Raw genomic sequence first — 14003 nt, 5'->3', positions numbered from 1 at the left:
TAACTAATTACAGAGCGCAATGGCCAATCAGAAACATTTGAATGCCACCTGCTCAAAATTCCAGAGTTTTGGTTAGCAGGAGTGCTTTCACTAATCTACAAAGTATAGACACAATGTATATAAGATATTTCTTGTTTAGTGCAGACAGCTTATGGAATTTTTCGTGTGATTGACAGCTTCTGTGATTATGATGGGAGCTTTTTTTTGCTAGCATTGTGTATAATCTATTAACTATTTGAAAAAAAAAAAAGTTTTCATGCTGCTAAGAAAACGAGGTCATCTACACACTGAAAAGTTTCAACCGCGCAAATGACACTAAAGCAAAGCAGTATTCATGTGATTCTTCTAAAAAGAAATTGCGTGGCTGAGTGTATCAGAGGTGGAATGGGCAGGGTTTGTGTGATTTGAATGCAGATATGATGACTAGATAGATTACACTGAAATCTGATCCCTAACTTTCTTGATATAACAAGCAGTTACCAGTAACAAAAGCTTTTACACTTGTCTTTTTTAGTGCTTGCAACCTCCATATACAGGTCGCATTTTAATGCCAAGCGTAAGCTGAGCCAGTTCCCACCAGAGCCATGTCTCATACTGTACATAATGCTGTCTGTCAAAACAAACTGGTTATAAAAAAAATAAGTAAATAAAGCAATAGATGTTAAGTCTTTCAGAACAACTTTTTTTACAAATACATAAAACATTATAGATATGTGTTTCCCATTATAGATATGTGTTTTTATATATTTACCATATTTTGATTTTACAGTTGCTGGATCTCCCCCTGACCTATTCTGATCTGACTGTGAGTGGTGATGATGAAGGGATTTTTGGGGTGGAGTCAGGTTTCCTCTATGCCCTTAAACCTCTGGACAGAGAGAAGCAGCCGTCCTACTCCTTGCAGGTGCAGAATCATAAAGGAATTTCCTTTTTCTTAAAAATCATTCAAAATGTAATGTTCCTTTGTCTTCAGCCTATGTCAGTTTTTCAAGATACATTGAAGAAATCAGGATACACTTACATATGTATCAATTCCATTTCAAGAAGATTTGTTTTTTAACATTCATTGTTACAGTCAAGTTCTTTGAATGCGTAAGTTACTTTGAGATTTATGTAAATTCACTACTGCTACATGACTTCTTAATTCCCTAATGTTCAAATGAAAGCTACACCTTTGATACAATTATTTTAGCATGTAAAAATCCATGTTCAAGACATCTGGAGGCAGCCCAAAATAACAAATGCTGACGAAAATGACTGGCCAATAAAACGTGAAGCAAAAACGTTTGAGCTCTAATAAGACATGCTGCTTTGAGTGCTTTGACCTGAGTGCTTTTTCCCAGGTGTCCTTCACAAAGTCCATGCACACTCAGAGCTTTACTGTTGAGGTGTGCGTCATCGATAAGAACGACAACGTGCCGGTGTTCTTGGAAGAGAGCATGAGAGGCAGCGTGCAGCTGGGGCTTCTCAAAGGTGGGTGGGGAGCGCTCAGCAGGTCTGCATCAGAAAACATCCTTTGCTTGATGCTTATTTTAATTGCCTTGACTTTTTCTGAAATTCTACAGCCGTGAGATGCTAAATGAGATAAACTGTTAGTCTGAATGTCACACATTTCCTACACCACACCATAAATTAGAGTAGCATAGCAGCGCAGTTAGAAAAAGCGTATTGTGCCGTAATTGAATGGTAGCTTTTTTTTCCTTTTACTTTCTATGATGAGACACATGAAGAGATTTTTATGTCTGTTAGACATACAGACAAGCTGTTTTACCTGTGATGGTAGATTAAATGTACTTGAAGTGCTTGTATGTTGAATTTCTTAATTGTTTTCTCAGAAATTCTTGTTTGCTTGTAGAAACTGTAGTGAATATCAAGAAATTGAATGAAAAATGCTTTTTTTCATCAATGTTCAGAGATTACTCATCTCTCTTATTATAAGAACATCAGAAAAGAGAGACTCGTGTACTCTGACCTTAGAGGCTTCGTACTGAGGAAGAAAATGAACATACTTGAGAAACAAACAAACAAACTGATTCAACGTTGAATACACATTGGCAATTATTTGAATATAGAACATCAGTAAAGACCTGTGATGAATGTCAGGCTTGTTGTGAGATTGTAAGTTGTTTCACAATCAACTTGATTGCAATCAAACATAGCTATTAAATTAAGCTCAATAGACAGCTGTTAATAATTATTTTGACTAATACCCCATTTAGTAAAAACTTGTGAGAATAATTTTCTGTGGTAATCAACGACTTTGCTTTGAGATGTTTTCTTATGGCCAATCCAATTCCTCTCTCTTCTCCATGTCATTTTCTGTCTCCTCTCACACTGGGAATAAAATGGCCAAAAATATGATTGTGAGAAATAGCTATTTTTGAAATTCCGTTGTGTTAATATGCAAATAACCACCATTTGCTCATCAATCTAAATGCATCAGTTCAGTCAGTTCATGTAGATTGTGATAAATAATTCTGATGTGTGTGTCATTGTCACAGGAATTCCGTTCATGCAGGTGGAAGCGCTGGACCGAGACGACCGAAACACCGCCCACGCGGACCTGCGCTTCAGTCTTCTGGACCAAATACCACGCATCCCTGCCAGCCACATGTTCTCCATCGATTCCATCACCGGAGAAGTGTCTCTTACAGAGGATGGTAATAAACTACTAATGCTTGTCTGTGACTAAATTTATGTTTTATTAACAAAGTTCGGGAGGAGCACATTCAAATAATCTGTCCATTTCAGCCAGCTGTCAACAATCAGTAATCAACTGGGTTCGGGCCAAATACCGAGCTCGGAGCCCTGTTCTCGGACAGCAAGCCACACGCATACACATAACATTCATTCTATCTGACTTTTTTGCAAGTGTGAACTCATGAAAATTAGAAATAATTGAATGAATAGTCTGACTGATATATTTGGTAAAGAAAAAGTCAGTACATGTCCTAATCACAATGCCATTGCATTGACCAATCATACCTTGAAAAGACATAGAATAATACCTCTTTTCTTATGAATTCTGGACTAGTGCACTCACTGCCTTCCTCATCTGTCACTTCTCTCACCCCAATTCCACAATGAAATCAGCTAATAACTCTTTCTTTCACTCAGCCAGTCCAACATGCTCTGCTTATTGCATTGTTAACTCGGCTGTTAACAGCATCACCCCTTGTTTTTTTTTTAAACATGGCCACGAAATGAAAATGATTTTGAACCAGTGACAGAAAGAGCCAGAAAATCAAGATGGTTAATTTGAATGAGTCATCAAGACCCCAAGCCCATCAGGTCAGCTCAGACGATTCTGGTTCAAAAGCAACGAGAGCAGCCTGGCATGAACTCAAAGAGATAAAAACAAAGGCTTAATACGCTCTCAGTTTGTACACTGTGTTTTAATGTAGCAGTGCAGACAGTAGATGGTTTTGCACTGTTGGTCTTTAACGCTGCCTTTGAATTGGTCACAGGGTGATATACCTTGTGTTAAAGAGATTAATACTTTTATATTTAGCAGGGTTGCATTAAATTGATCAAAAGTGACAGGTAATTTACAATGTTACATTTCTATTTAAAATAAATGTTGTTCTTTTGATCATTCTATTCATCAAAGAATCCTGAAAAAAAATCCACAAAAATCTTAAAGGGTTAGTTCACCCAAAAAATGAAAATTCTGTCATTTATTACTCACCCTCGTGTCGTTCCACATCCGTAAGACCTTCGTTCATCTTCGGAACACAAATTAAGATCTTTTTGATGAAGTCTGAGAGGTTTTTGCAACTACCACTCCAAGGTCCAGAAAGGTAGGAAAAACATCATTAAAGTACTCCATGTGACTCCAGTGGTTTAATCTCAGTTTTATGAAGTGACACGAGTGCTTTGTTTGCGCAAAAAAACATAATTTACCACTTTACTTACAAAAATAGTGATCTGCAACGCACGTTCACGAGAGCTTCACGACGCATGCATGTTGTGTTCAGACTCGCGCGTCAACTCAAAGCACATACGCGAGTGTTCACGAAAGCATCACAAAGCATGCGCTGCGTCCAAAATCGAATACTTTTCTCCTAAGTAGAACGCGAAAATTCATAGTATTCGGAAAAAAAAACCCGGATGACTTACTACTTCCAGCGAGATTCTGAAGTGCGCATAGGATGGACACTTTACTATCCCATGAGGCCACGGGAGAGGATTTGTGAATGGAGTTGAAGGGACGTAACTGACGCTGGTAGGTCATGTGACAGTAACAACATGGCGGATGTAGTTTCATTCATACTACATGCATTTGTACTATATAGAACGTATTTTTTCAATGGTCATGAAGTAAATTTAAATTCAAATGTAGTACCTACTCAGACAGTACGCGATTTCAGACGCAGCTATGCTGTTGTGTTCAGACTCGCACGTCAACTCAATGCACATGCGCGAGTGTTCACGAGAGCATCACTACGCATACGTTACAAACTGCTACAGTAAACACTGACCAACTATTTAAATGTTGAGCAGCAAACTCATTGGGTGCAGATGCAACAGGAACCAATCAGCTTGTGCCATGTAGTTAACAATGTAATTGTCAGCAGGTTGCATTAAGGACCCATCAGCATGCACCATCTAGTGTATCATGACAGAACTTGGTATTTAATTTAGATGTTACATATAAGATACTTTCACTAAATAGTTTCCCTTTTTAGCTGTTGTTGGTGTGATGATGATTTTATGTTTTATGTCAGCTATTTGTGGGGTTTTCTTAAATGTGTCCGTCTATCCAGGTGCCTCCACGCTAGATCCAGAGATGTGTGGCCGCTACAAGCTCTCGGTGATGGTGCAGGACATGGCTGGCAAGGCCAACGCTTTCTTCTCGACTGGAACTGTGTTGGTGGAGGTGACTGGGAATGCATGGGCCTCACCTGATCCTGTGAGACTGCAAGAAAATCTACCTGGACCATATCCTATCCCAATTTCACAGGTAAGATGAAATCAAGGGCTCTAGGTGCACTAGCGGCATGAGATAGATATCCTGTGTGTATAAATTTATCATAGGTGAGTCTATATTGCATTCATCCTCTTCAAAGGCAAGTGCGGCAGCATCCCACAATTGCATATGGCTTTCATCATGACATGACCTTTTCCTTGATGTTCAGATTTTATGATATTAATCATGACTCACTGCCATCTTAACATACAGTCTCTGTTTCTGAAACACCTGATATTGTGATAGTTGAAATGGGGCATCTACTTTTGACCTCTTAGCACTTATCTTTAGTTTTTTATATTTAACTCCACAGCAAAGGTGAAATCTAGGTAGACAATTAACATCAGAACATGCTTGAAAACAGCCAGCTATATCAGAGTACAATTGTGCAATGTGTAGTGGAAAGTATGTAAGGTGTGTTTACAGAATAATCTTTATTACCATCACAAGTTGTTTGTGGGTTTGTGGCAAGAGATCCTCTGCTCTCTCCTTCATGGAAGCCTCCTACACACACCACCGCATTTCCACCCACTAAAATTCATGGATAACAAAAATGCTTTTCTTTCCTAACCAAGGCTACTCAAGTAGGGGTACTCAAGTAGTGTGGAAGGATTTTCATGTTACTTTTTAATCCTAAAACAGAAAATATTGAAAATATTCTCCAGGAACGTGGTTGAGAACCACTGATCTTTACACATAAACCTTACAGCTACACTGTAAATAATGACTTTTCAAAATAAAAAAGATTATTGGAGTAAGTTTTACTAGAAAATACTAGTCTTTCTATTCAATTTATGATTTCTAATTAATTTCTCTAATTTCTGAGTGAAAACTGTTTCAAAGTTGATTTTTTTTTTTTTTTTTTTAGTGTATGGAGCTACAAAAGAGAGATGGTTGAGGCACTGTGCTGTATTATAGTATTACTTTTGATGTAAGCAATTGAATTTTATATTAATACAATAATATGCTATAATATAGTATTGCATTGGTATTGCATTGTATTATATTTAAATTAATTTAAAACTCTTGATGTAAGGGAGTCAGATAAGGAACAATAAGATGTGTGCTGGGTCTGTCTGGATTTTCTTTTTCTTTTCTTTTTTTTTTTTTTTTTTTAATGGGAAAAGCCTTTTCCCACCCACTCATGTGTGCTGCGATGGGCATGTGGGTGGCTGGAGTTACACTGGTTATGAAACAGATTAGTGGTCATGAAGGACTGTGTCGTGCATTTCTCTCTGTCTCTCATAGCAACACTGCAGTACAGCGTTGGCTGTGCTCTCCTCATTTCATCCTTCTCAATTTTTCTATTTTTAAAATAGTATAGAAATAAAAAAAATTGATCTCAATCCTCTTATCTCCATGTGTTCCTACAAAACACTTTTGGTATTTCAGATAAAGAGCTTTATTTGATCATAATGCTTAGTGGATAACTTGAGCTTGGGATGTCAGCTTTGTTTGTTTGCTCTCACGCAAATCCATCAAGTACAGGGGTGCCACAATTCAGGAGAGCAGCTAAATTCGGCAGCTGACCATTCTTCATCCCTATTTAATCCACATTTAGCTGATGCCACAATAGTGCAATCAAATTTTTCTCTCCTCTTTGTTTTTGTTCAAATTGACCCTAGATGACAAATCACAGCTAAGAGTCACAATTTGCTGTTTGTGAATAAGTGTGTATAAGATAGATAGGATGACAGCAGAGGCATTTTAAATTGCCTTGTTTATATCAAGTCTGTTGGAGATTGTCATGAAGCTTCAGGCTGAAAAATTTTCATTGTCCCAGTAAATCATCTGTGCACTCCATAGTTTATATTGCAAGATGCTGGTGTGCTTTTAATTAAATTTGTCTTGCTTAAACAGGAAATGCTCTACAGGTTCTTGGATTTCACTCCGCTAAAGCCGGGGATGCACTTAACGACTAGCTAAAACATTCTAAGACTAAGCTCAACACACAAAGACTGTTTCCTTCGACTGAAGCAGATTTGAATACTTACACATGAAATTTAAATGCCGACTGTAAACACATTCTGAACGCAACTGGCTCTGAAATTACATTCATAATCAGCCTTACAATCATTACATGTTTGATCATTGTGTCATTTTTTTTTTTAAGATGCCATATTATGTTAAATTAAGTAAAACTCATCTAGAGACCCTGCATTCATTTCCTTTATTGAAAACAGTGGCACTCATGGGTAAGATGCTGAACATGCAGTGAGATACGGCACACTAGGCAAAACAGTCAAAGATGTCCATCTAGCTCATGTTTACATAGAAAAAACTCTATGTAAAAGAAATCATGGCAGTGGAACATAAAAGCACTTTGTGAACCTGCCCTAACATTTTCTTTTAGATTAGAAACATACAAAAGCCCTGGTGTGTTAAGGTGTGGCCATATATTCTGCAAATTTTTGCAGGTGAAATCCAATTCAATCTGTGTGATGTGGAACAAAATGTGAAATGCTTGAGCTCTTTAAAGTTGGGTTGATTTTGATTGACTGTCAATATTTTTATTGTTTATTAGCTGGAAAAAAAAATAGTTCTGAAAGTGATTTCAACAATATTGTTCCTCCGTGTAGTTGTTGTTACAATTGTGTTCTGAACCTGCATATTCTTATAGAATTACAATGATTATTAAAACTTATAGAGTAGGGGTTCAAGCGCCAAAATATTCAAGGTGGGTGGACTGGAGCCACTTTTACTAAAATGGCTATAACTCATGAACGGAGATATGTTCATCAAACTCAGCACACCTATGTAAGAGCTCATTCTGTGGTTGCGTGAAAAAGGATGTAATGACTGGCCACTTGGTGGCGCTATAGCAGCAAAAAAATTGAAAATGGCTATAGCTACTTCACTGTTAGTCCAATTGACTTGGAAATTGGCATGCAGTGTCTTTGTCCGAGGTGCCATGATTGTCTATGAGGACACTGGCGTATCTCAAAAAAACATATCTGCCATCGGCCAATGAATTTTGAGCAGCTATCACACAAGGTTAACAGAAGCCAACTGAAATGAAACTCGCTGGGCCTGTTTGACTCATGGCCTTAAGCTGGGTACACACTGTGCGATTTATAATAGTCCTTTACGATTGTTGCTTGTCAGACTGTACAAACATGATCCTCATGTCACACTGTGGGATCTCAGCTGTCCTATATGTCAGACTGTACGACAGTCAAGAAGCGTTAAAAACGGACGCGCGCTTGAAAACTTGTCCGGAGTTTTACATCATCAACCCACACACGTTCGGTGACAGTGAGCTGAATTACACGCGAGACTGAAATGGTGGCTAACAAAAAAATCTCTAGCGTTAATTTTGGTCATGGCTTATCTTGAAAAACGAAGACAATTTGACGTTTGTCGTAGGAGTAGTCACACTGCAGAAAAATTTGATTGCAACGGTCATTAATCATTCGTTAAGTATTGAAGATTATTTAGAAAACCACCTTTGGCAAACTAGTCCTAGGTTTTTGGCTCAACTTTTGCCAGATAACTGTTAAAAAGCTTTAAGAACTATATATTTCCTATAGTAAATTGCCTGTATTTGCTGTAAATGGTCTTTTCCATCTATGATCGAGATGGTGACAGACTTGCTAATTAAAACATAATACCTTTTTACACATGTGCTTAAAGACCTTAAAGCGCTTGAACCTCGATAATTGGTGCTCGCAGCTATATTTACAGTTATCGTCCTTGTTTGTTTTGTTTTGTTTTTTTTGGTGGGGGGGGGTTGCCTTATTTTATTGTGATCATGACAAAATTGTCTCACAATCTCAACACAACTCATGTTTTTCATTTTATAAGCACAATAAATATAAAAGGGTGCATTATGGATGAGCAAATTATCTTTTTACTTTGATTGGAGATTCACACCAATGACTACTATGAGTGATGGAGCATTTCCAAATCAGTATACTTAAGAATGAGGATGAGGCTACAACTTTATCTAATAGTTACATAAAAGTGACTCTAAACATGTGGTCAGTTTTATTTCCAGCCAGCTCGAGGACCCAGGACACCTGCATGATAATAGAATGATATTTGACAGAAGAAATTAAAACAAGAAAACAAAACTGAATGAAAATAATAATGGCCTCTCCTGTATTAACCTGCATCTCATCAGTGAAACCTGAGCATGGGTGGACTGCCAAAGCATCTTTCTCCTTATCGCAAGAATACATTTTCATCATCAAACTGTTAACACTCTCTCTTGTCAATCCACAACACTTAAGCATCAAAGGCATGAACTGACTCGTCCTAAGAGGATTCTATCACTTCTATCAAAAACAGACCATGGAAACTAAATAGATGACATCACCTTAGTTGGTGCTCACCATTTTTAGAACAGCAGGACGACACTAATCTCTTCAAAGCTCTGCTCCCTTGACGGTTCATAACAGTGTGGGCAGGTCATCTTTAGAGAGGCCCACTGATGTATACAAAGTGCTTGAGTTTGGAGAGCCATCTCCATAACAAACGGCAGGAGGGCGAGGTATTGAGGAGATACACATGTCCCCCTCGCTCTCCTCTCTACAAGGTCCTCTCCTTCTTCGGTGCGTTTCCACACCCTTTCCAGGACCGTTTGCATTATTTGTGGCAGCGCAGTGGAAAATCCCTCCATCGCAAGGGCAGCTGGTTTGTTTTGGCAGGTGCCGGCCTCACTACACTTATCAGCTAACTCTCAGCAGTGCCTAAACATGCAGGGTTTTCCTCAAACACTGTATCTCATCGTTGTTTAAATCTGATGTCCAAGCCATTTAGACGGTGCCCTCACAGGTGCCTTGTGAACATTATATAAGAAAGCAGTCTTGATTTTAAGATTAGTCTTTGGGTATACACTTTCACTCAAGTTAACTACTGTTAATATCTTCAATAGTATTGATTGCTTATGTTGTGTTTATGTGTGTGTGTGTGTGTGTGTGTGTTTGTGTGTGTCTTTACAGGTCAAGTGGAGTGGCAGTCCAGTTGAATATAGTCTTGAGGGAGAGTTTCCAGAAATGTTGTTCACTATCAACAGGGAAGGAATCATTTACCTGAATGCTCCTCTGGACAGAGAAACGCAGGACCAGGTGAAAGATAAACAACTCTGTCATACATTTTTACATCACTGTTTATGTGGTAAATCCTGTCTGAATTTCCTTAAAACAGAATGTTTTTGCTGTTGAATATTTAAAAAATAAGAGAACAAAAGTGATTGTCATCATGGAATGTGGCCATGATGTGTCTTCCTACATGGTTCTTTAAGAAATGAAAAGCTACACACTCCATCTTTAAGGGTGAAAAGAACCGTTGTCAGACATATAACATGCTAGAAACATAATAATCACTGTAATAATGATCCATTCATAGATTCTTAAGTATTTGCCTATTAAAATCCAATTTTTTTTGCCCAGGCAGTGTATAATCAGCAAGTAATGCCTCAGAGAAACTTTGTATCTGTCTTCATTAGTAGTACAGGGAAATCCCAATATTTTTTTTTTTTCCTAATCACACAATGATGTTAGAGACTTCACTACTCCAGCTACATTATGTAACTTGCATAGCATTGAAGATTACATAATCTTCAAATTTATAACTAAGTTCAGTTGCCTGTGAATTTTAGCCAACAGATGTCCTAACAGGTATAAACACATTTTGTTCTAATAGACTGTTATAATTTTATTTTTAATACATTTTTATAGTCAATCAGTAGTACATATTGGGATTTAAGTGAGCCTGACTTCTTTTCATCATGAAGTACTCCAGGCCACACACTATTATACATCAATGGGCAGATGACATACAGTTCTAATTTCTTTGCAAATGAGAATTCACAAGAATGATTTAGATTACTACTCCTTTCTTTGCCCCCCCCCTTTTAGTTTCATATTGACATAGTGGTGGAGAGGCCAGATGGCAGAGAGATTGCTAAGCCTGTGGAGCTGAGAGTGATGGTGGGGGACGCCAATGACAATAGGCCCACATTCCCACAGATGCAGTACCACACTGTGGTCAAGGAGCTTGCGACTAAAGGTTACACATACATACGTGCGCAATATAAACACTAAATCCTATGTAAACACTAAAACAAAGCAAATTGAACAAGTGATATGATCTTCTGCTCACAGGTACAGAGATTCTCACAGTCCAAGCAGCGGATAACGATGATCCGAAAACCGATAATGTGCGGATCTTTTATCGGCTGGTGGGCCAGATGCCCGAGACTCCTCGAAATTTGTTCCGTGTGGACCGGGACTCGGGAGTGATCACAGTGCAGGCGGACAGCATGGAGGGCACCGCTCCACAGTACACACTCACCATCACAGCAGAGGACGCTAAAGGTCGACACATTCTCAACACCGATCAATGCAAAACTAATCTAGTTAGAATGGCACCACGTAATTTAACAAGTGTCATTTTGTGCAATTTTCTCTGATTGGTTTGCATGATTAGAGACCCCTTTTTTTTTCAGATTTCACATTGTGATGCTCAAAAATAATTTCCTGTAACACCTGACGTAGTTAGTGTAGTTATGGAGCACAATCTCTGTCACTTTATTGACCTGACTAATGGCTCTCAAAATGTCACTTCTTTCCACATACAAAGTATGAATACTCTGTCAGCTGACATAAATAATATGCCATGTAGAATCTAATATGCTGTCAGACAGCAATATGAGATCTTTTAAGACATTTTATGAACCTTGAAATAAATGGCAGTCACTAATGCTGTGATATTGTTATAAATAGATAATTAATATAGTTTTTGATTTGTTCCTCAGGGCTGAACAGCTCCTGCACTGTCATAGTCAAAGTTCTGGATGAAAATAACAACCCACCTATCTTCTCCCATCATGAGGTAAGGGCTGGTTTCAGTTTTGTAAATGAGATCAATTCTCTTTGGACACTTGATGTTGTTGCTGTCATCCCAGCTTCTCTCTCTCACTTTCTTTCTCTTTATCTCTGTGTGTGAGAGTGTATGTACAAGACCTGTGTTCTAGAAAATGTGATTTACAGAGACCGAGGAGATAAAGAGCTTTCAGGGGGAATCCATGCTTTAATCTTGGGCTTATGGACATGTAATAATTTAGCTGTGAGTGTTTCCTTTTTTAGTTTTGAGCACTACAAATGGACAGTGTTCCACTATAATAGGATGACACCAATCAGGACAGTTTATTCACATTAATTCTGCATTTCACCAGTAATGATCTCAGATCTTCGATTGCTTGCAAGTTAAATGCATTTTTCAGTCACTTTATTGTGACTTACACATTTGAAGAAAAAAAAAAAAAAAAGATATATATATATATATATATATATATATATACATACTTTATTGGTATAAATTGATATTGGATACTATACTAATTTCTCAATTTTTGACATTAAGTAGATAAAGTGTGATACATAGATTAAGTCTGTGTTGATGGCAAAGGTAAAGTCTTTAGGTCTATAAATCTTTATTAATTTAATATCACTGTTTAATGAATATCCATTTTTGACTGTACTTTGTAATGTTGTGAAGCCTAAACTCACTTGTAGCATTTAAAGTATTGATTTTAGTTTCTCTCTTTTTTTTTTCTTTCGTTTCTTTCTTTTTTTCTTTTTTTTTTTTTGGACAAATGCATATGGAATTGTAATATGAGCCATTTTTTCAGCTGTCAACCAGAACATTAAAGTAATTATCACCTTATCTGTATGGGCCAGAGTGTAATCTCAGTGCATCCATTATTACATTCAGTGAGCAAAAGTAATATAGTTTTCTGTGATCTGCTATTTTTGCTATTTTTGGAAGAATTTCTTATCCTGAGGTGATGTTCTAAATATGACCACTTACTAATTTGTAGCACCATCTATTTACGGTACATGAGCGCATTCACTTATGCGGAACAGCCTTGAGCACCTTTCTTATGTCAACATCTTTGTTCATTGATGTGGCTGAGTTGAATAATAAACAGTGAGATGATCGCTGACTAAAATGACTGGAAGAGAGGAGCAAAAGGGGGGATGGAGAGCAGATTCAGAACAGTGCGGATGCAGAATGGAGGCAGGCAGCGGTCCCTGATTTCTGGAAAACACCCTGCCTACGTGTTGTGAATAATACAGGAGATGTACGTGGGTGCAGACAGAGTGCTGGTGTAAAGATGGAGGGCAGCTGCAGTGGAGGGGTAAAAAAGCGGTGCTGGCTTGAATTCAAGAGGTATATATAGATCCTCTTTGAAAGAAGAGGAAGACATGCTCTGTTCTGCATTCTGAAAACGTCCATAACTCTCACCTCACTGACTATGTGCCTTTCATTTTCATTATGTGTCCCCCAATTTTGTTGACAATGAAGTTTGGTCACCATGATGCAGCCAGAAATTCGTAGATGGATGATGTTTGGATAAATTGTGCTGTCCTTACATTAATGAACAGCATCGTTTGCAGAAATGAACACATACGGTTTCTACTCTGCTGCTAGGCACTATGTCATGCCGACACATTCAGCTAATATTCTGGTTCCTCTCTTCCTCTGTCTCCTATTTCTCTCTCTCTCTGTAGGTAGAAACATTTTTGAGAGGGTCATGTCTGTATGTCAGGAGTTTAGTGGTGAAGTGCTGGGGGGTGTTGACAATCCTTGGTTGGGCAGATCAGTGAAAGAGTAACTAACACCTAAATTCAGCACTTCTGAAGACTCCGAAGTTCTTAAGGTCAACAACAAAAATGCAAGCGGTCAAGGCTGTCTGGTTAGCATGGTGTCTACCAGCTCCAGCTTGTAGATGTTGTAACTATGCCATCTGACTTCAGAAAACATCTTTCTCCATTGACAACAATACAAATTATTAAAATATTCTCCATTGTAACAGTATAAAAGTCTTTCCTGTCAGTTTTGATCAATATAATACATCCTTGCTAAATAAAAGTATTTAAAAAAAAAAAAATCTTATTGAATTTTTAACTCTCCATTTGATGGAGCTCTCTCTAAACTGCAGAACATGCATCCATTTGGTCAATGTGTTTTCTAAATGGTGTGTTTTGCCATGATTCCATAGGGTTCCCCCAAAAACCTTTCTTTT

The 14003-nt window shown here is 37.9% G+C and overlaps 1 protein-coding gene across 1 annotated transcript in view; it reads left to right on the top strand.

The window, feature by feature from the left end:
• The window catches only part of cdh16 (cadherin 16, KSP-cadherin), a 36415-nt gene that overhangs the window by 5579 nt on the left and 16833 nt on the right, over positions 1–14003 (top strand). Inside the window, exons 4-11 of the mRNA XM_051901306.1 lie at positions 770–904; positions 1344–1473; positions 2502–2660; positions 4767–4963; positions 9913–10038; positions 10831–10981; positions 11077–11289; positions 11730–11806. Of these exons, the coding sequence (XP_051757266.1) occupies positions 770–904; positions 1344–1473; positions 2502–2660; positions 4767–4963; positions 9913–10038; positions 10831–10981; positions 11077–11289; positions 11730–11806 (1188 nt within the window). The remainder of the gene's footprint in view (positions 1–769; positions 905–1343; positions 1474–2501; positions 2661–4766; positions 4964–9912; positions 10039–10830; positions 10982–11076; positions 11290–11729; positions 11807–14003) is intronic.

Source organism: Ctenopharyngodon idella, chromosome 7, assembly GCF_019924925.1.
Source record: "Ctenopharyngodon idella isolate HZGC_01 chromosome 7, HZGC01, whole genome shotgun sequence".
Lineage (NCBI taxonomy): Eukaryota > Metazoa > Chordata > Actinopteri > Cypriniformes > Xenocyprididae > Ctenopharyngodon > Ctenopharyngodon idella.
The sequence above is the reverse complement of the archived record's forward strand: the minus strand, read 5'-3'. Positions and strand labels throughout refer to the sequence as shown.